At 47.9% G+C, this 21,394-nt stretch overlaps 1 protein-coding gene across 1 annotated transcript; it reads right to left on the bottom strand.

Annotated features, from left to right (window-relative positions):
• Positions 1 to 6,987: 6,987 nt before the first annotated feature.
• Positions 6,988 to 17,993, bottom strand: SEC14L3 (SEC14 like lipid binding 3). Its single transcript, XM_066370491.1, has 12 exons — positions 17,873 to 17,993; positions 16,295 to 16,370; positions 16,014 to 16,057; positions 15,824 to 15,883; positions 14,624 to 14,812; positions 13,686 to 13,781; positions 13,019 to 13,079; positions 11,660 to 11,743; positions 9,980 to 10,086; positions 9,460 to 9,599; positions 9,191 to 9,360; positions 6,988 to 8,363 (listed from the first exon to the last, which is right to left on the bottom strand). Exons 1-12 carry the CDS (start codon positions 17,924 to 17,926, stop codon positions 8,242 to 8,244), a joined length of 1,203 nt encoding a protein of 400 aa, XP_066226588.1. The 5' UTR covers positions 17,927 to 17,993; the 3' UTR covers positions 6,988 to 8,241.
• Positions 17,994 to 21,394: the final 3,401 nt, after the last annotated feature.

Genomic DNA, 21,394 nt, shown 5'->3' with positions numbered 1-21,394 from the left:
AGATAGGAAACTGAGGCCCAGAAAAGGCGACTGATAATCCGGCAGGAGCCAAGCTGAGGACGTATCCGTCCTGGCTTCCTGAACCATCTTGAGAAGCTGGTGTTCCCCCAGAACTTGGGGAAGATGGTGGAATTCTTTGCTGATCTGGTCTATGCACCCCCCACCTTGAAGCTATGAACAGCCCCCCATAGCTGCCTTCCACTATCCAGTGAGCTATATAGCCAGGCAATAAGCATTGCCCAGTACCCCTGAGCCTGCCACCCGGAGGTCCTGTAGGAGGAGGAACAGTGGGCTTGGTGCGCTTGGTGCGCTTGGTGCTCCAGCAAACGGTGCAGCAGGCACTGACCTCTGAGTCCCCTTGGTGTGAGCCTGAAGCAGGGCTGCGTGTGCTCACCTGGGAGCCTGAATTTGTTGGTTTTTTTTTTTTTAATGGGGTGACATTGTTCAATCAGGATACGTATGTTCAGAGAAAACATCTCTAGGTTATTTTGACATTTGATTATGCTGCATTCCCATCACCCAAAGTCCAATTGTCTTCCGTCACCTTCTAACTTGTTTTCTTTGTGCCCCTTTCCTCCCCAACTCCCTCCCTCCCCTCCCCCAACCCCCTCCCTTTCCTTCCCCCCACCCAGTAACCCCCACACTCTTGTCCATGTCTCTGAGTCTCATTTTTATGTCCCACCTATGTATAGATTCATATAGTTCTTAGTTTTTTCTGATTTACTTATTTCGCTCAGTATAATGTTATCAAGATCCATCCATGTTGTTGTAAATGATCCAATGTCATCATTTCTTATGGCTGAGTAGTATTCCATAGTATATATGTACCAAAGCTTTTTAATCCACTCATCCACTGACAGACACTTGGGCTGTTTCCAGATCTTTGCTATTGTGAACAATGCTGCCATAAACATGGGGGTGCATTTCTTCTTTTCAAACAGTACTATGGTGTTCTTGGGGTATATTCCTAAAAGTGGTATAGCTGGGTCAAAAGGCAGTTTGATTTTTAATTTCTTGAGGAATCTCCAGACTGTTTTCCACAGTGGCTGCACCAGTCTGCATTCCCACCAGCAGTGCAGGAGGGTTCCCTTTTCTCCACATCCTTGCCAGCACTTATTTTGTGTTGTTTTGTTGATGAGCGCCATTCTGACTGGTGTGAGGTATCTCATTGTGGTTTTAATTTGCATTTCTCTAATGATTAGTGATATTAAGCATTTTTTCATATGCCTATTGGCCATCTGTATGTCCTCTTTGGAGAAGTGTCTATTCATTTCTTTCGCCCATTATTTTTTTTTTTTTGTATTTTTCTGAAGCTAGAAATGGGGAGAGACAGTCAGACAGACTCCCGCATGCGCCCGACCGGGATCTACCTGGCACGCCCACCAGGGGGCGACGCTCTGCCCACCAGGGGGCAATGCTCTGCCCCTCCGGGGCGTGGCTCTGCCACAACCAGAGCCACTCCAGCGCCTGGGGCAGAGGCCAAGGAGCCATCCCCAGCGCCCGGGGCCATCTTTGCTCCAATGGAGCCTTGCTGCGGGAGGGGAAGAGAGAGACAGAGAGGAAGGAGAGGGGGAGGGGTGGAGAAGCAGATGGGCACTTCTCCTGTGTGCCCTGGCTGGGAATTGAACCCGGGACTTCTGCACGCCAGGCCGACGCTCTACCACTGAGCCAATCGGCCAGGGCCTCTTTTGCCCATTTTTTGATTGGATTGTTTGTCTTTCTGGTATTGAGTTTTACAAGTTCTTATCAGACGTATTGTCAAATATATTCTCCCATTGTGTAGTTTGTCTTTTTATTCTGTTCTTATTGTCTTTAGCTGTGCAGAAGCTTTTTAGTTTGATATAAGATGTCAGAGAGCTTACTGCCTATGTTTTCTTCTAAGATGCTTATGGTTTTACAGCTTACATTTAAGTCTTTTATCCATTTTGAGTTTATTTTTGTGAATGGTATAAGTTGGTGGTCTAGTTTCATTTTTTTGCAGGTAGCTGTCCAACTTTGGGAGCCTGAATTTGAAATCCCTGGATTGTCCTGGCCCCTTCTCTCCCATCCTCATGACTGTCTGGGCTGCCCCAAGGAACTTGTAATGGGCCTTCGGTGTTGGTTTTCTGGGCCTCCTCACATGCCAGGCTTATATTAACCCTTACGTGCTTCTCTGCCAGCCCAGAAATCCCCATCTCACCCCCAGCCTCCTTGGTGAGTGGCTCCCTGGCTGGGGTTGAATGTCTGCACTTCAACATTTGATTTTGGCTTGGTCTGTCCTTTGCTACAGGAGGGGGACATCAGCTCAAGAGGAAGGGACCCCAACATCAGGGTCTCCTGTGCCTCCTGTTCTGAGCTAGACCACCTCTGCTGAGAGCAGGAAGAGAGGAAGGACAAGGTGACAGGGTCAGAAGGGCACTGGGCTTCCAGTGACCTGGCCCGGGTTTTGCTTGCTTTCCCTTCTTGTTATGTGTCCTTGGACAAGCTCTTGAGTGTCTTGGCCTTGTGTCATCTCATCTGGGTTTTTTTCCAGCTCGGGATGTGGCTGTGCTGGAAGCTCCAGACCTGGTCAGTACTGGCACCATTTTCTTGGGATCTGAGCTATTTGGTGCCTTTTGATTCCTTGGATCTGGAGGTTCCCTTGACTGGGCTTTCTTATACTCTGTTCCCTCCTGTTGAGACACTCCCTTCCAGTCTTCCCTCTACCCCTTCCTGCAGGTGCACCCACCCTCCTGACTACAGCCCACTCCTTCCTCAGTTCACCCCAAGGTAGCCTCTGACCCCTAAGGCTGTCATTGGAAGCCTCCTCTGAGATCCCTCCAGTCCAGCACTTTCTGCTTCTCCTGGGAGGATGCAACAGATCCCTGCTGGAATTGGGAGGAAGTCTCTTTTCTCACCCCCTGGTTTGTCTTAGAGCACTCTAGGAGTTAGGTCCCGCAGTGGCCACATTCACGCAATGCTCAGTATCACCACGAGGAGGCAGCACCTCCCAATGTGTCCATGTAGGCTGATTCAAGCTGCCTCCAGGGTTATTGAAAACTATCTATTAAGTGAACTACTCCTACTGTGTGCCAGGTTCCATGCTAAGTGCTTCCTGTGATGTGGCTCATTTACCCCTTGCAATCACATCATGGTTAAGTCCTTATTTCTTGGAGCTGGAGTCTCTGTCCCAAACTCAGAATGTTCGGTATCCCTTGACCTTCTCACCACCTCACCTCATCTTTCCTCCAGCCCAGTACTGATTCCCTGCCTACTTCCTTCCAGCCCACAGCTCTCTACACAGTCAGGGACAGAGCTGACTCACAGGCTGTGTGACCATGGACAAGTTACCTAACCTCTCTGAGCCTTGGTTCCCTAGTGTACAATTCTCCATAATGACCTCCTATAGCTGACTGTGAAGATTACAGGAGAAATGGCTCACAAGGCATCCACTCAAAGCAGGGGCTCACAGAGGGAGCTCCACAAACATTAGCTATTTTTAATGTGGCAAAAGACATCGCTTCAAGGGAGAATGATTGAATTGTTTCATCAGATGACTAACCCAAATATAAAGTATGCCAATTCTATGGTTTAGGGATTCCACTCCTAAGAATTTGTTCAGAGAAAATAACTTGATGAGTTTTAGATATGCACCTGATGGAAGGGGACATAATTTTTTCATCTACAGGATGATAATGGTGGCATTATCATAGGCTCTTATGGAGATTACAAAACACAATGTTTATCAAAGTGTCTGGCACATCGTAAGAGCTCCATTCATGTGCTCTGTGGGTGTCATTTCTAACTCTTGTCCACGGGGAGGGAGGAGTGTGATGACGGAGGTTGCTGTACAGCAAAAAGATTCTGTCTGGGAGAAGATGCTGAAAGGGTTCATGGGGCAGGTCCTGTAGATGAAAAAATTATGTCCCCTTCCATCAGGTGCATATCTAAAACTCATCAAATTATTTTCTCTGAACAAATCGTGGTCTTATTTGTATAAACTGAAATCTTAGGATCTCCTTAAATTCCCAGTGTATAAAGAAACATTCTTCTGGTCTGATCATGCTGGTGTCTGAATCTCCCCAAGTGCTTTCTCTGTTCTAATACCTTCCATGACTCCCAACAGCCTCCAAGATCCAGTCTGAACACCTCAACCTGGTATTCAGAGCCTCCGGGCCTTGGTAGGCTCACCTCTCACCACAACACATTCCTGTACTTACGTTCTTTCCCACTGACCCCTCACCGCTGGCTATGCCCTGCACATCTAGCCTTTGTGCCTTTGCTGAGACCATGCCCTCTGCCAGAATGCCCTCTTCACCCCCATTTCCCTTTGTTCCCAGCCTTCAAGTTTAGCTCTAATGGAACCTGCCCCATGAACCCTTTCAGCATCTTCTCCCAGACAGAATCTTTTTGCTGTACAGCAACCTCCGTCATCACACTCCTCCCTCCCCGTGGACAAGAGTTAGAAATGACACCCACAGAGCACATGAATGGAGCTCTTACGATGTGCCAGACACTTTGATAAACATTGTGTTTTGTAATCTCCATAAGAGCCTATGATAATGCCACCATTATCATCCTGTAGATGAAAAAATTATGTCCCCTTCCATCAGCACTAAGTCTTGCTACCTTTATTAACTCCATGTGAGAGGACTTTGGAGCCTTTTGTAAAATCAGGAGGCCCTGCAGGCAGCGGGAGGGCACAGGTGAGGGCATATGGAAGTCTGTATGTAGACTGGGCTCAGATCAGCCATTCCCTACACTCACCTATGGATTCCAGGTAGGCTATTTCTTCCCCAGCCTCCTCCGGGTAAATTTGAGCAGGTGTGTAGGGACCAGGCAATGTTTCTTTATGGCCACCCCAGGGGCCTTCCACAGGTTGTTTCGGTCTTGCTGTTAGGTGAAGTCTAGGCAGTGGGGCTCGCTTGGAAGCTGGGGTGGGGAATGGGAATCTTTCCTCTGCCTTTCCTGCCACTGAGCTGAGCCTCCCCCTGCCTACCATGTACCTGATGAACCTCATGTAGGATAACTCATCCCACCACACCTGGCCTAGGTTGCTGCAGGAGCTGGACTTAGGATCTTGGAGATATTGGGATGAGGAGACTTCCTTCCTGATGGCCTGTGAGCCCCTCTGCCAAACGTCCTCCAAATTCTGGGGCAGAACCCACCCCCACCTTGCACCCCTGTTGATAAGTGGGAAAGCTTGGTGTGTGACTGCTGGGACTTTGGCTGTTCCCACCAGCAGAAAGGGCAGTACCATAGTACGGCGAGGTGGGACCAGGTCGGGGGACCACTGGGAGCCTTAGCCTTGTGTGGCCAGATGGATGTCACTGAATCTGCTATGCGCTCAGGATCTGGGCTAAGGGTGGACAAATGATGAGTTGTAGGAGCTTGGGCAGGGTCAGCCGTGTGCCGGCTGGTGACCTGCTGCTGCCTCTTCTGTCCTGTGGGAGCTTTGAGGTCAAAGTTTGCTCTGCTTGGTGCCAGGTTCCTGCCTCCCCTCTGCTCTCCCTCATCCCTCATTGGTAGGATGGTCAGATAAAATACAGAGCGCCCAGTTAAATTTTAATTTTAGATAAACAATAAATCAATTTTAAAAATATGCCAATATTACTTTTTTCTTCTTCTAAATCTGACAACACACTCCCTTCTTTTTCTCCTCCCCTCACTCCAAGCTCAGAAAGTTGCAGTCTTGTCTTGCTACAGTAACATGAATTAGTGGTGGGAAGAATCAGGTGGGAGGATGGCCACGTTAGCTCAGTCCTATTTCTGCCACCCACTGGCTGAAGGCAACATGGCCAGTACCTTTTGAGAGCTGTTTCCCATCCATACAGTGGAGATAAGTGTCTATAAAAGCAAATGGAAAGTGTCAGCTGCTACCCAATGCTTGCTTGATTAGTCTCGGAGTCAGGCCTCATACTCTGCTCACAGGTAGGCTCACCCCAGCAGGTCTGTTCTTCAGCTCTTCCCAAGGGGCCTCTGGTGGTACCAGCCATGCCCTTTGGTTCCCACCTAATCACATCTGGGTTGTTTGCTCCTCATGGCGAGAGTTGTGTCAGATGCTGGCTTGAGCAAGAAAATCCTGAAGCCCTGGTGTCTCCCCTGTCACACAGGGTTCAGGTGGGTATCAAGGGGCTGTGTTTTCCAGAGGCCATGCGGGCAGTGGGCAGGATGCTGGGCTTCAAAGAGGAAGCCCTGCCTGCTCTCCTGTGAGTTTCCTTGGACAAGGTGCCTAAGCCTTGTGTGTCTCCATTGCTCCAGCTGCCCAAACTGGGCTTGGAGAGAGTGCCATCCAGGACATTTCTACTGGAACATCTAGAACAAACAAGTCATTCTTTCTTCTTTTTTTTTTGTATTTTTTTTTTTTTTTGTATTTTCCTGAAATTGGAAACAGGGAGGCAATCAGACAGACTCCGCATGCGCCCGACCGGGATCCACCCGGCATGCCCACCAGGGGGCGATGCTCTGCCCATCTGGGGCGTTGCTCTGTTGCAACCAGAGCCATTCTAGCGCCTGAGGCAGAGGTCATAGAGCCATCCTCAGCGCCTGGCCAACTTTGCTCCAATGGAGCCTTGGCTGCAGGAGGGGAAGAGAGAGACAGAGAGGAAGGAGAGGGGGAGGGGTGGAGAAGCAGATGGGCGCTTCTCCTGTGTGCCCTGGCCGGGAATCGAACCCGGGACTCCTGCACGCCAGGCTGACGCTCTACCACTGAGCCAACCAGCCAGGGCAAGTCATTCTTTCTTTCCTTCTTTGTACAAGTAGGGCCTTAGGGAGGTGCTTTATGGGGCAATTAAGAGCAATGTCTTTGGAGTAAGAAAAACAAAACCAAAAACACTTGGTTTTTGGATCTGCTACTTAACAGCTGTGTGGTGTTGGGTGAGTGACTTCATCTCTCTAAGCCTTGGTTTTCTTAACCATAACATAAGGTGGCCACAATGGACAGCCGTCGGGGGAGGGGTGAGAGTGAAACGAGCTAAACTCATAAAGCAGTTGGCACCATGTGTGGCACATAGAGAGCACGCACCAAACAATAGCTGTATTTTTTTATTATTATCGCCAGGCAGCTGCTAGAGTCAGATATGACTTCCTTTGCTTCCAGGAGAGTTCCTTTAATTGCTTAAAATACAAGTTGTGAGTTCTAAAGAAAAGAAATGAAGGTGAGAGTGATGGATGGAGAAAGCTGTGTGCTCTGAGCCTGGTAGAGCCTTAATGTAAGCATCTCCTACCTATCCCGGGAGAGGGGGGCAAGTCACTGCCAGAAATCTGGGGTTGCCTGAGTGTCCTGGAGAGTCCATCCCCGGCACAACTCTGTTCCTGTCCAAGGTACTGAAATCTGCCAGGGTAAGCTCTTTCCTGCCATGCACAACTGTTAATCACCTGCTCCCTACCTCCATTCAACTTCACAAGAATACACTATGAAGTATTTTTAAAATCCTACTCCTTATGTATATCTACTATATAAGAAGTAGAGGTAAAAAAGGTTGTAGGTACATCTCCAACCCAAATTGCTCATAATATTATGATGGAACAGCAAGATAGCAGACGTCTTGTGACACAATTAATTAGCCAAATTAGGGAGTCTTAAATTAACCAGCTGCCAAAACTGCATGGAGACCTAAGTCGTTCAAATGAATGCGGTAGAGAACACAGTTTGGGGCTGGCTTTTAAAGGGAAAATTACATACTGACTGAGGAATGGGGAGGAGAGGAAGCATAGCAGTAAAACAAAGCAGTGAAACAAGCTTTCTTACAATGTTTATAGGATTAATTCAAGGAGAAACATTCTGAGAACACCTGCAGCTTTGCAAAGCTAGCCCAAGGTCACAGTCTGGGAAACCAGCCTGAAGGCCAAGAATAGGGAGTCTTCTCAGGAAAAGTAAGTTCTGCTAAAAGTCTCTTTGTTTTAGAGAAAGTAAGTTTTGCCAAAAATTATTCATGTTAAGAGCTTTCTTTTCCACACTTCAATAATTCATAAGGAAGGAATTCAAGCACCTCAGAAGTGAGGGCAAAGGCTAGGAGATTTATTCCCCTCTTTCTTGGGTTTCAGTAACATCTACTTCTTGTTTTTACCCTTGCTTCTTCCTCTTCTGCAACACTGGCATCCTCCAATGTTGTGCCTCTCATACCTTTCCTGATTTGACCACAGCATATGAGTCTTCCCCAAAGCCATTCCTTCTCTACTCATTAATGTCAGAATCAGGAGAACTAATGATCAGCTTCTAGTGAGAGAAATATATATAGAGAAAGCAGAGGGTCAGAGGTCTCTAAGAAGTGAGGCAGCTGCCTAGACAGGGGTGAGTTCCTTGTCGAATTTCTGCATGCCTTCGTCCGGGAGTAGTACCTCCACTGTGAAGCTGACCTTCTTGGTGTGGACAAAGCTATAGGTGTTGTCAAAGCGCAGGACGTCTGGGGGGACAGATGGACAGACAGGTAGTTGGGCCTGGCTTTACACACCCTGTGTCCCTGCCCCAGCCATGGGAGAGGACAGGCTGTGCTCCCACCTGCTGTGTTGGCCAAGCTAAGCCTAGTTCCCACTACTCCTGTTTCCTCCCCATGGGAACTGCCGCCCCTGAGCAGAGCTTGTAAACAGACACTGACCTCCTCCTGGCACATGTCCAGCCTGGCTTTAATTGCACAAACTGGAAATGAGAACAATGGCCACTGAATCCCATTGTCTTCACACCTGGATACTTGCTTGATGGGGATATAAGGGGGCATCTGGGAATGTCCCCTTACAGATCAGAGGCCTCCCAGCCCCTTTAGATGAAATGGGGTGCTGGGCCAGGCCTACGCATGCCTCTGCCTTCCCACAGACACCCTGAGAAGCAGGGGTTGTAACTTTTGCTTCACAGGTGAACAAACCAAGGGTCCAGATTAGAAAGACTTTTTCCCGAGGTTACATGGCTACCACAAGGCTGAGGTGAGACCCTAGCTCCACACTCAGCTGTGTGGCTCTGGCAAGCTGATTTACTTCTTAGAGCCCAGCTGCCTCAGTTTCCTCCTGGGGAGTGTTGCATCTGCCCTACCATCCCTTTCCCATGTCCTGTGGCCTGCGGGTCTCTGGCTCTTGGTGCTCATGAGTGTGGACCAAATGAGCAACTCTGTGAATAAATGGCACTAACCTAGGCTATGTCCCTGGGGCAGGGGGTCACTGCCCCTCTGTTTCCTCCTCTAAACTGTGGGACAGGTGACTTCATCTTTCTGGAGCTGGGTCCCAGCTGGGGCAGACTTACAGACACCAGCTTCTGAGCAAGTGAGGGTCCCGTCCTCAGGCACCATGTGGGCATTGTAGCGCTGGGTGGGCAGCACCTCCGTCATCTCCCCTGCTCGCTGCCGCTCCCCCATCTTGGTCTTCAGGAAAACCCCAAAGCCGATGTCTGCACCATCAGATGAGAACTGCCACCTGTGTGTGAGTGGAGGGAGAAGGACAGGTTATTGCTCAGTCTGATGGGTCCTCAAGGGGCTAGTCCCAGCCAGGGGTTGGTCAGTGGCCTATCTCTACCTGAGAACACAGCCTGGGAAGAGGATCTCGTATTCCACCTGGTGTGAAGAGCCGCGGCTGATCTGCACTGAGTGATCATACTGAATCTTCACCTGGTCCCGCGTATACATGGACTTGGGGATCTCCCCTCCATAGTTGATCTGCGGACACAAGATGGGGTGGGCTTGCTCCCCTCTTCCAGCCATTGCATTGTTCATGCTGCTTCAACTGCCCGAGATACTTTCACCATTTCCTGGAAGTGTCCTGCTCATTCTATCCTCCCCTACCTCCCCCCAACCCTCCAGGCTGCGTCAGGGCCTCTTCTGGGAACTCCCTTTTCCAGCTCATCCCTCTGGGTCAAAGTTTCCTCATTTCTTATTTGCTTGCCCAGCTGCCGAGAGCCCCACTAAGGCAGAGCTGCGACTTTAGCCTAACACCTGGCTCACAAGGATCTCTTTATAAATATTTGTGGAATAAATGAATGAGTGAGAAAGGAATCCAGCTCTACTCCCTCCCCTCCTCATCCTGGGGCTCTTCATACCTTAGTTAAACATTTTGGGTTCCCATCTGGGTCAGTCAGGGTCCCCCCAAACTGGGCAGGCAGTTCTTCAGGGCTGATGTGTTTCAGTAAACCTTCTTTCCAGTTGTCTAGGGTTAGAGGGGTTGAAGGGCGATTAGCAGGCATGAAGGGAACCTGTCCGCACCCCCATTCCCACCAGGAGAGCCTGAGTTTAGGGGAAAACCATACAGAAGCTAGGCTGCCAGGGCCACTTCCCCAGCTTCCTGGACCTCGGGCAGCAGGAAGTGTCTTCCAGCATCATGTTGCTATGGAATCATGTTTCCCCTGGCTGATAGGTTTGCACATTTTTGAGGGTCTCCCAGTCATGAGTAGTGAAGATAAGAGTTGTCTAATTATCTCAGTGAGACTTTAAAGCCCAATGAGGTCAAGGACCTTGTTGGAGTTGCACAGTGTGTAAGTGGCATACCCAAGTCAGACATCTTGGTGGGGAACAGACAGCCTTGGGTCTTTGAAAGGACCCCTCCCCTGATCCACTTCTTAATCATCACAACTACAATACTCATTACTGTTCTCTGCACCCTATGCAAAACTATAAAAGTTCTGGGTCTTGTGGTGTCACCATAAGCCCAGCCCTGTGACCAATCTAAACTATCTTTACCACCCTGCCATAGTCACGGAAGGATGCCTACAGTGCCTGGCACACCAAGGCCAAATGCGCAGTGCCCTGTATGCCTCCAAATTGAAATTAAAGTAGAGGCCTAAACTTGGTCCTAGAGTGTGGCAGTCACCTATACTGCTCTAGGATTTAGGGGCCACCTTGTGATACATCCAGGTCCTTATCCAAGTAGAACTGGGCAAAGGCAGAGATTCAAGTATCATGAAGGGAGAGAAAATGGGGGTTTATAAAATTCCCCTCCCTTACCCGTAGATCCTTAGATCTCCTGATTTGATGATCTGATCATTCTGCTTGTGAAGTTATTCTCCTATCCCAGAGTCACTGGTTTGAGTTTGAAAACTATTTCTCTTTTCTATTCCTTTCTCTTTCATTATCATTTAAAACAATCACAATGTTTTCTACTTATAACATTTTTATAAAAATTTAGAAAATACAAATAAAATTAAAAATCACTTGATTTCTCACCATCCACAAATCAACATTTTGTTGTATTTGCTTCTAGAAACATATTTTATTTTGAAGAAAACAAGATCATACTATTTATACCTCTTTATAATCAACTTTTTAAAAACCTTAACGATATATCCCATGACATCAAATCATTTTTCATGGCTGCTCAATAATTCATCAAATGCATAAATTATTTACTTATCCAGTCCCTTCTTTTTGAGCCTCCCTTCTCTGAATTATGTCTCCTTTTCTTGCTCTTCTTCCTCATCGTCCTCAGCAAAATTTCCTTTAGAAGCACTGAGGTAATGAGTATTGAAAGGAAACTGAGGTTCATAGCCCAGAGGTTGACTAGCAACCAACTGAAATCAGTAAGGAGGAAGGTGTGAATGCCTTAGTCGCCAAAGATAGGGAATAAGGCAGAGGTAACTGGGTAGACTACATTGATACCCACGTCACTTTTGAGAAAGAGGAGTCTCTGACTCTAGGTGATGTGTGGCTCTCTGGATGAAGTGATGGACCAACCTCCCTCCAAAGCTCACGTACAGAGCTCAGGGGATGGAACTAGAACCACTTACTTCCCAACACTACAATTTTTCTGCGAGTGTCTTCACTTAGGAAAGGCTTCATGAGGCTGTAGCCCACAGGGAACAGTTTGGTGGCTGGAGAGATATAAGCAAAAATAATGAGCAGAAAATAATTCCATTGAAATACTCTCTTCATAACAATCATAGCCAACAATATGAAAGAGTCATGAATTACCTTGGCAAATTTTAATACCCTGCACCTGACAAACCTTTCAACCAATTGGTCAACCAGCCAATAATCAACAACTAACCAATCATTCATTGATAATCCAGTCTATCAACCAACCAGCCAGCTGACAAATTACTAGTCAGTTCACTTTCTAATCAGCCACCAATTGCTTACCAACAATTCAGCCAACCTACCAAATAGTCAAAAATTTAACACATCAAGTAATCATCAAATTAATGAGACAATTAAACAACCAGCTAACTGTTCCACCATCTACCATCTCCATTCAGTCAACCTTTTAAACGACCAATAAATAACCATATAAGATACAATCAAACAACAAACCAGCCAGCGAACTAGCAACTTACCCAACCAACCAACCAAAATGTTATCACAATCTGCTTGGGCTTATACTTTATACTACTTCAAGCCTCAGAATATTATGAAACCTCATTTATTATTTCTGATAGAATCTATGGTTCCACATTGTTATAGCCACCGGATTTCACAGACTGCACATAATTATTGGGTCACTAGTCACTCAATCAGTCAAACAAACTAACATCAACCAACCACCAGTCAGTCAAGTAGCCAGCCAACCAACTGGCCTGTCAACTAGGCAACCAACTAAACAACCAACCAAACAACCAATCAACCAACCAGCCAACCATCAAACATATATCCACAACATCAAACATTCCGTCCACAAATGACAACCATACAAATACCCATTGGGCATCCACATTGTCCCAAGCCTGTGAGGGATAAAACAGAAGCGGAAAATAAGAGGCCCTTAGCTTGAAGTAGTGGACAACTCAGCAAGGAAAATAGGGTGAATACACATAAGACAACTGGTGGCCCTAGAAGACAGCAGACAAGAAAGGCCAGACTAGGCTGTGCCAGTCACCAGTGTCAGAAGCAGTTTGGGAGGACAGATCAAATGAGACAGGAGAAGTGGAAAGGAGATTCCTGGAAGAGCTGGGTTTGGAGCTGCAGTAAAGCCAAATGTAGAAGCTTCCATTTATGAAGCGCTTACTCTGTTCCAGTCACTCTAAGTGATTTTCATGCAGCCAAGCAACCAACCTGTCTCACTATAACCCAAGGAAGAAGGCACTATTATCATCCCCAGGCTACAGAGGAGGAAAAGGAAGCACAGGGAAGTAAAGTCACTTGCCGCACACCTTTCACAATGAACATGAACTTCAGGGTCTCTGGATAATTCTCTTCAAGGAGGCTAAAGAACTGTGGAACCAAGAAAGACCCCATCAGAACCCACACCTCACCTCCTCCTACCCCTATTGCCATTGCAGTATCCCTTCTGGAGAGGTCAGAAGGCTGTGGAAGAGTTTGCTTCTTTTCATCACCTATATTGGTCCCTGGAAGGGAACTTCTCATCTCAGACTATTGCAACTATACCATAAGAAATCATTTAAAAGTAAAATTATAGAAATAATAGTACAATAATAATAATGACTACTGTTTATTAAATGTTCACTCTTTGTAAGCACTGTGTATACAGTCTGCATATCAACTCACTGAAGTATCCTTACATCGCTTTAAAATGCAGACTCAGTATCCCCAATAATTTGCTCAAGTCACAGAGCTAGGGATGACAGGACTGGGAAAGCTTTCGGAGGAAGCCGGCCCCTATGGTCTCAATACAGTGTTATCTCTGAGACCTGTTCTGTGGGATCTCCTAGAAAACAAATCTATGGGTCATGAGTCATATATGGGGTCCAGGAGGGCTACCACCTTTTACCAAATCTTGGTTGAGAGTGAGCAGCCAGGTCACAGCAAGACAAGCTGGTTATTAAAGCAAGCAGAGGTGCCTTAGGGCTTTCTCCTCACCTCCTGATACACATCCACCAGCGGTTTCCAGAAGTGTTTTAATCCCAGGCCCTCGCAGTCAAATATCATCACAATGCTGTCAATCTTCTTCCCCAGCTGCAAGGATGAGAGTAAAGGCCAGTTCCAAGGTTCAGGGTGTAGGGCTCAGAACTTGTAAAATGGTGACACTAGCACGTGACACATCAGAATTCCTCCCAGTCTTCTACTCTGTCCTCAGAGGAATAGTAAATGAAACAATGACTACTTTTATTCATCCATCCATTCATACTGCCATTCATTCATTCCTCCATTTGTCCAACTGACGTTTATTAAGCATTTATTTTGTGCCAGCTACTGAACACATAACACAAAATGCTTAATGATCCACATTTGTTGTCTTCAAAAGTTCATAGTCTGATTGGGGAGACTGAGAAGCAACCAGATCACCACAATCCTGAGATGATTTCTGGGATAGGACAGCATGGGAGCAAAGGGAACACAAGTTAATCAAGATGAAGGCCTCAGAGAAGGTGACATCTAAGTTTGAGACCTGAAGCATATCTAGGAGAGAGCCAAGGGAAGTGTGGCCAGCAGCTGTGTATGCTGGGGGTAGGATTTTCCTGGCAGAAGAAACAGCAGGGAAAGAGACTCAGCAGGAATAACAATAAATAGCATGGCTGGGAATATGTTAGACCCTATGTGCTAGAATGAGATACTTGCATTATTATCTCATTCAATCTTTGCAACCATTATTTATTATTATCCATTTTCCAGGTAAGGAAATAGGCTCAGAGAGGTGAAGAGACTTTTCAAGGCTGCACAGCTGAGAAGTGGCAGAGCTGGTGTTTGATCCCAGAGCCCTCTGACCATAATAAGTAGAACAGGTGCTACTCCTGGGATCATGTCCCCTGGCAGCCTCGCCGACCACAGCTGCCCGCGCCACTCAGTCTGGGCCTTACCCGCTTCGTCTGCAGGTCACACTCATGCAGGATGCGCTCACAGTCCCTCATCTTGGTCTTGAGCAGGTCTTGCTTGGTGACTGAGAAGAGCAGGCCCTTGGGGTCCAGAGGCCCAATGATGTCATACCACACAGGGCAGCCATCACGGTCATAGCCACACAGACCCCCAGGCATGTATTTCTGGATCACCTGGGCATGGGAAGATACATGGAACTTGGCATTGTGCACCTCCCTGGAGACCCCCAGACCAGTCTAACTTGTGTGTCCCAAGCTTACATACACCATGGAGGATGGCACTACTGTCCAGGTGAGAAAACTGAGAGCCTGCAAGGGAGAGCCTTGCTCACAGCAAGTGCACAGCAAAGCCAGGTTTCAGCAAGGCCTAGCCCAAGGCCTCTGGGCTCCTTAGTTCTGCCCCTGACATCTCCCACATCCTTTTCATGGAGAGAGGTTAGGAGTAATGGAAAACATGGATTCTGAAGGTCAACAGACCTGGTTCAAATACAATTACTGCTGCTGCCCTGCTGTGTATCCTTGAACAAGTGATGCCACTTCTCTGAACCCCATTCTACCTCCTCTTCTATAAAGTGGTTTGGATAACTCCTCCCTCTTAGGATTATTGGGGAAAGTCCCCAAGATCTTGTCGGCAAAATATAATGCCTGGCCTAGAGTTCATACTTCATAAAGAAGCTATGACCTTTGCTTTCACTAAGATGTTTCTGGTAGGATTGTCCTCCCAATGCCTTGCTGAGCTAAATTTCCTTCCCACCCAGACAGGATGCTTTGATCAAGGCCCTAGGGGTGAGGGCACAGGTTCACTGTGGTGGTGAAGAGCCCAGGTTCAGGGACAGATGGGCCTGAGCTCAAATCCCAGCCCCACCTTGGGGTTGTGGGTTTCGGGTAAGCTGCTTAATTTTTACTGGGCTTCAGTGTCCTCATCTGTAAAATGGGACAATATTACCCACCTCATAAGACTGTGATGATTAAATAATCTTATTCAGGTAAAGTCTTAACCCAGGTCTGGCCCTCATAAGCCCCCAAGAAATATTTAAAATTATTATGGGAGAAATATCTGCAGGCCCAGGAGGTTCCGCAGGCTTCTCAGGCTGGCTGCCCTCCCTCATGATCCCAGTGACCCAGAGGCTGCTCAGGAGTATGTCTGTGAAAGGTCAGGGTGTGTGTGTGAGGGTGTTGGCTTACTTCCGGGGGCTGCCAGTCAAGGATGTGGTCAATGTCCATGATCTTCCGGAACTCCATGTACTGAAAGGGAGATGAGCGGTGAGGCTCCATGGGGCTCCCAGCCCCCAGAGAAAGGGATGGAGCAGGAGCTGGAGGCTGCATTGCGCCCCATGAAGCCTCTCCCCAAATCTCCAGCGGGGAAGGGTCTCACCTTGCGGAGCATGGCTTCTGATTTCTGCAGGTCAAAATTCCGAGCTGTGGGAAGACAGAAGGAAGGAGTAAGGTGGGAAATAACTGCCTTGCAGTTGCCTTGTCCTGGTCTTGGGCACTGGGGGTCTGGGTGAGACCTTTCTTCCCTGCTCCCTCCCCTCTCCTGGACCTGAACTTGTGGAGCATAATGATGTGGTTGGAGCCATGTGCTGTTTTGGAGCAGGTAAGACCAGGCCCCTCTCGCTCACCCCTCACCTTGAGCTTTCCCACCTCTGCCCTCACCTCGGAGCCAGCGCAGAAGGAAGTAGTCATCAGGGTTGGGCAGGGCAGGCAGTACGTCCTGGACATTTTCTCGGAACTGGGAAGGAAGATGCTGATTAAGGTGGTTTTCACACTGAGCCTTGGCTCCCAGACTCAGTGATTGTTTCCCTCAACCCCCCTTTTCTTCCACATGCATCTGGCCCATGATGATGGAAGGATGGGCAGACAGATGAATAGAAGAAGACGTAGATCACTGGATGGGTGGGTGGGTAGATAGGTTGGGGGATGAAAGGAAGGATATATGAGTGAGTAAATGCATAGAAAGGAAAATGAAAATGGATGAATGAATAGATGAGTGGGTGGGTGAATAGAAGAAAAGAAAGGAGAAATCAACAAATGAGTGGATGGAGAAAAGGAGAGATGGGTGGGTGAGTAGAAGGAAGGAGAGTTAGGTGGGTGAATGGATAGAAGGAATAATAGATAAATGGGTGGGTGGGGGTGGAAGCGTGGATGGAAGAAAGGCTAAGTGGCTAGGTGACTGGATTAAAGTACGGATGTACAGTAGTCCCCCTTATCCACGGGGTGTACATTCTAGGATCCCCAGTGAATGCCTGAAACTGCGGATAGTACTGAACCTGATATATACTACTTTTTCTTATACATACATACCTACGATAAATTTAATTTATAAAGTAAGCACGGTAGGAGATTAACAATAATAACTAATAATAGAATAGAACATTATAACAATATACTGTAATAACAGTTATGTGAATGTGGTCTCTCTCTTTCTCTCTCTGATAACCTATCTGATAACTGAGACAGCGACTAACCGACTAACAGGTGGGAAGTATATGCAGCATGGATACACTGAACAAAGCAATGATGCACATCTCGGGTGGGACAGACCGGGAGGGCAGGAGGTTTCATCACACTGCTCAGAACAGTGTGAAATTTAAAATTTATGCATTGTTCATTTCTGAAATTTTCCACTTAATATTTTCAAACTACAGTTGACAGTGGGTAACTGAAACTGTGGGAAGCAATACTGTGGATAAGGGAAGACTACTGTATTCTTCATTTCTTCCAGGTGTTAGCCCATCAAGACATCTGCTTCTTTTTTATTTTTTTATCCCATTTTCTACAAAGACATGGTTAAGGATCATGTGTGCTCTTCCCCATGGACCGTGGGGATGCCACACCCTGCTCTGTCTCCCTGGCGCTTACAGACAGGCCATCCTGCAGGGTCCTGGGCAGGGATGGGAACAGTAGAGAGCAGACATCAGATCCCTTGGCTCCCACTTAAGGGACCTGGGAGAGGGCGAAGGCAGCAACTTTCAGATACAGCTGTCCGGGTCTGGCTCCTGAATGAGAACTCAGGCTTGACCCAGCACCCACACTATTGACTGGAAATGACGCTGCTGCCTCAGTCCCTTCCCTGGAAAGGGCTGATGTCACTGGGCACTGTGAGACCTGTCCTTGGGAGAGGTGAAAGCAAAGAGACAATGTCAAGGACATGCTGAGCAGACAGAGTAAAGCAGGACTACAGCCGCCAGCCCTCCTCCTTTCCCATGGGGCTCTAAGGAAAGGGGTTCTCACCTTGGCCAGGGTCTCTGCCTGCGTGGGGCTCAGGTCCCCAACTCGGCCACTCATGGTCCTGGGTGAGGCTGGAGGAGTACGGGCCACTGCAGGCAGAGGCCAAGCCTGGTCTGTGACCCTGATCCAGCTGGGCCCTGGGCCCCCACTCCTGGGTGTGGCTTCAGGCTCCTCCCCCTTGGACAACTGTTGAATGGACATTACATAATTGGGATTAAGTGAGGTCCCATGTTTGGCTCTGGGACAGGTCTGAGGGGCAGGCAGGCATGTGAGGGCATGCAAGAGGTCCAGTGCCAGGTGGGGGCAGCTGAGAGAGAATGAGGCCGGCCTCCTGTGAACCCCCTTCAGGGTTTCCAGACCTTCAGGGACCACTATCCTGGAGAAGGGGGGATTTCAGGGGGCGTGCAAACTGCACCCTTTCTCTTCAAGCTCCAGTTTCCCCTGTGTCGCTAATGAAGACACTCCGCATGTTGGGTTCTGCAAAAGTCACTACCCACCCAGCTCTGACAGGTAAAAATCAGGGACTTGGTCATGTTAGTAAACAGTTCACTTACTTTGTCTGGGTAGGAAACTTTTCATGTCCTTTTGCAACAAGTATTCATATTTAAGAAGAGACAGGGTAGGGAAGATGATAGAATTCAGGTGTCCTTGCTGAAGGTTTGTGTTCTCCAAAGGTCTGATGCTACTTTTCCTGATGTGTTTTCAATTTTATCATGCAGTGCTCGCCCAATACCTTCAACATGAGGAAAGGGTGAGCACCCCCCACCCTGTAGCCCTCTCTTCTCATCGCAGAGGTCTTGTCTAGAATCCCACATCCCCAGGGCTCTAAGGGGAAGGTGGGCATGTTGATGGCCTTGAGGTGCTGAACATGTTTCTTGGGATTTTAAACCCCTTGTCAGTGAGGGGCGTCCACTGTCTCTGCGAGGTGATGAGAATAGCCCAGATGGTTCCCCTGTCCTCTGGTTTCTGTCATGCTGATATTCTACCAATAGACGTGCATGCAAGGCTTGGCCCTACTCCCCATTGGCCCATAAGACCTACCTTTTAAGATGACATCTTGGGGTGTCACTTGCCTCATTTATAGAATGGGGGTGGGGAGTCAATGCTTGTCCTGTCCTCTTTACATAGTTGGAGGGAGGGTCTAATGAGACATATAGACTGTCAAGGATCATGTATGTCAAAGGAATTATTCTCCTCCAGCCGTCAGAAGCTCCGAGACAGCAGAGGCCACATTGTCAATGACTGCCTATAAAGAAATCAGGATTGCATCAGCTTAAGACCACAGTGTGTCCATGTGGCCACATCTTCCAGGCCTGAGGGTTCAACATGGGCTGAAACCACCCACCCCTGGGCTAGCCTCAGCCCCAATAGCTGAGCTAGCCCGAGCCACTCTGCTCAAGGACTCTCTCAGGTTCCCTACCCCTAGGGCATCTTGGATCTTCACCTCTGGGCTAACTCAGGGCCTCTATAGATCAACTAATGTGAGTTAGTGCTAGACATCTTTCTTGCTCTGCATTCCTGATAGAGTTGGGTCCAGAAGAAGAAGGAGGGGCAATCTCTGGCTATCTGCATCTCTCTGGGGTGCCTGCCATGCACACTCAGGAGCAGTTCAATAACTCTCCACACCCCTGTCCCTCCCCACTTTACATTCCAGCCTCTTTCTGCAAACCCTCAGTTGCTGTCTACACCCACTTCCTGCCAGACTGGCAGCTTGCAGAGATTGGGTTCCTTCACTGCCTTCTCATTTGCCCCTAATCCTGCCCGTTTCTCACCAGTCTCCTTTCTGGCCTAATCCCTTTAATGTGAGGTACCCCACTTACTTCTGGGACCATCAGAGGCTGGGGAGGGTTTGGGGGTCCTCCCAGGAACTCTGGGCCTTCACAGACACCTCTGACTGCTTTTCCTGACTCAGACCACAAACAGGCATAGAGAACCTACTGTGTGCTTGGATTATTATAGTCCAATAGAATTTTCTGTGAAGATGGAAATGCTGTCTATCAAGGCTGTCTGTCCTATTGGACAACTTTGGTAGCCACTAGTCATGTGTGAGATATGGTTAATGAGACTGAGGGACTCTAGTTTTAGTTGAATTAAATTTGATTAATGGACTTTAAATCACCCCCTGTGGCTTGTGGCTACCATATTGGACAGCAAGGATCTATTGCATTTACTGCAAGTTTATTACACGCCAGGCCTCATTGTAAGGGCATTACCTCATTTAAACCTCAGAACACCCCTGAGGTAGGTGCCCTCATAAAGCCCGTTTTACAGATAAACAGACTGAAGTACAGAGGAATTAATTAATTTAACCAGAGTGAAGCCCATGCAATGCACCGTTCTGCTGTTGCACTGTTAGGACTATCGCACAGTCTCAGCTCCAGGAGCTTCCACCTTAATTAGGGAGAGGATCCAGGCACAGAAGTCTGATCCACAGAAGATGCAGATGGCATCTGAGCCAGACCTTGAAGGAAGGGAGAATGTCGATTAGTGGAGATCAGAGAAAAGGGCCTCCTACGTGGAGGGGGTGGCATGAACAAAGTTGTGGAGGTGGGAAAGCGAACAGCCTGTGGAGGAAAGGACCAGGGATGTGAGAGTAAACAGGACAGATTCGGTCCCTGCCTGCATGGAGCTCACCGTCTCCCATTTGTTGAACATTTCCTCTGTGCTGAAAGCATTATATCATTATCAAGCCAAACAGGTAGGGGTATCCCTATTTTATCGTCAAAGAAGTGGAAGGTCTGAGAGATTAAGAAACTTTTCTGATGCCACACAGCTAGTAAATGGAGAGCCAGGATTTGAACCAAGCCTATCTGACTCTGGCACCATAGCCAAGCCCTGATTTCCCTTGGAGGGTTTAATATTGTACCTGGAACATAGTAAATGTTCAATAAATGGTCTAAATCAGTGGTTGGCAAACTCATTAGTCAACAGAGCCAAATATCAACAATACAACAACTAAAATTTCTTCTGAGAGCTGAATTTTTTAAACTTAAACTATATAGGTAGGTACATTCCTTATCGAGGTAGTGCCCGCACGTGGTATCTTATGGAAGAGCCACATTCAAGGGGCCAAAGAGCCACAATTTGCCGACCAGGGGTCTAAATCATCTTCGTGTGTCCTGTAGGACTGCAGGGTGTCTCCACACCAGCAGAATTAATTTCCCTTCCCTGCAACAAAGGCCCTGGCCCCCACCCACAGAACACATCTTCTCCAAGTAAGTCTCCAGATTAATTGTATGTAGCTCCTAGTTTGCCAATCTCTCAGGGGGCCATGGTGACAACCATGACATAAGCAAACAACTGCAGGTTGGTAGACAGAGCCACCCACACCACGCTGTGGAATCTCTCCTTCTAGGCTGTTACTAGGAAACATGAGAGAGCTGCCACTCTGTCCCCAACGGCAGCACATTCCTGTCTGCCCTCCTCTAGATAGGTTGCACCCGAACCAGCTGGACGAGTACAGAGAGGGCCCAGAAGGTGCAGGAACCTCAGAACCTTGCCAAAGGGGCGAACATTACTGGGAAG

The sequence above is a fragment of the Saccopteryx leptura genome, chromosome 2 (assembly GCF_036850995.1).
Source record: "Saccopteryx leptura isolate mSacLep1 chromosome 2, mSacLep1_pri_phased_curated, whole genome shotgun sequence".
In the NCBI taxonomy this organism is placed as follows: domain Eukaryota; kingdom Metazoa; phylum Chordata; class Mammalia; order Chiroptera; family Emballonuridae; genus Saccopteryx; species Saccopteryx leptura.
This window is presented reverse-complemented; position numbering and strand designations above follow the sequence as displayed.

Excerpts from the sequence above, each read along its gene's own strand:
- SEC14L3 (XM_066370491.1), bottom strand. The coding sequence starts at position 17,926 with ATGAGTGGCCGAGTTGGGGACCTGAGCCCCACGCAGGCAGAGACCCTG. Across the intron at positions 15,884-16,013 it reads CAGAAGCCATGCTCCGCAAG|TACATGGAGTTCCGGAAGAT; the intron begins GTGAGACCCTTC and ends TCTCCCTTTCAG. Across the intron at positions 9,361-9,459 it reads TTCCCAGGCTGTGTTCTCAG|GTGGCAGTTCTCATCTGATG; the intron begins GTAGAGATAGGC and ends ACTCACACACAG.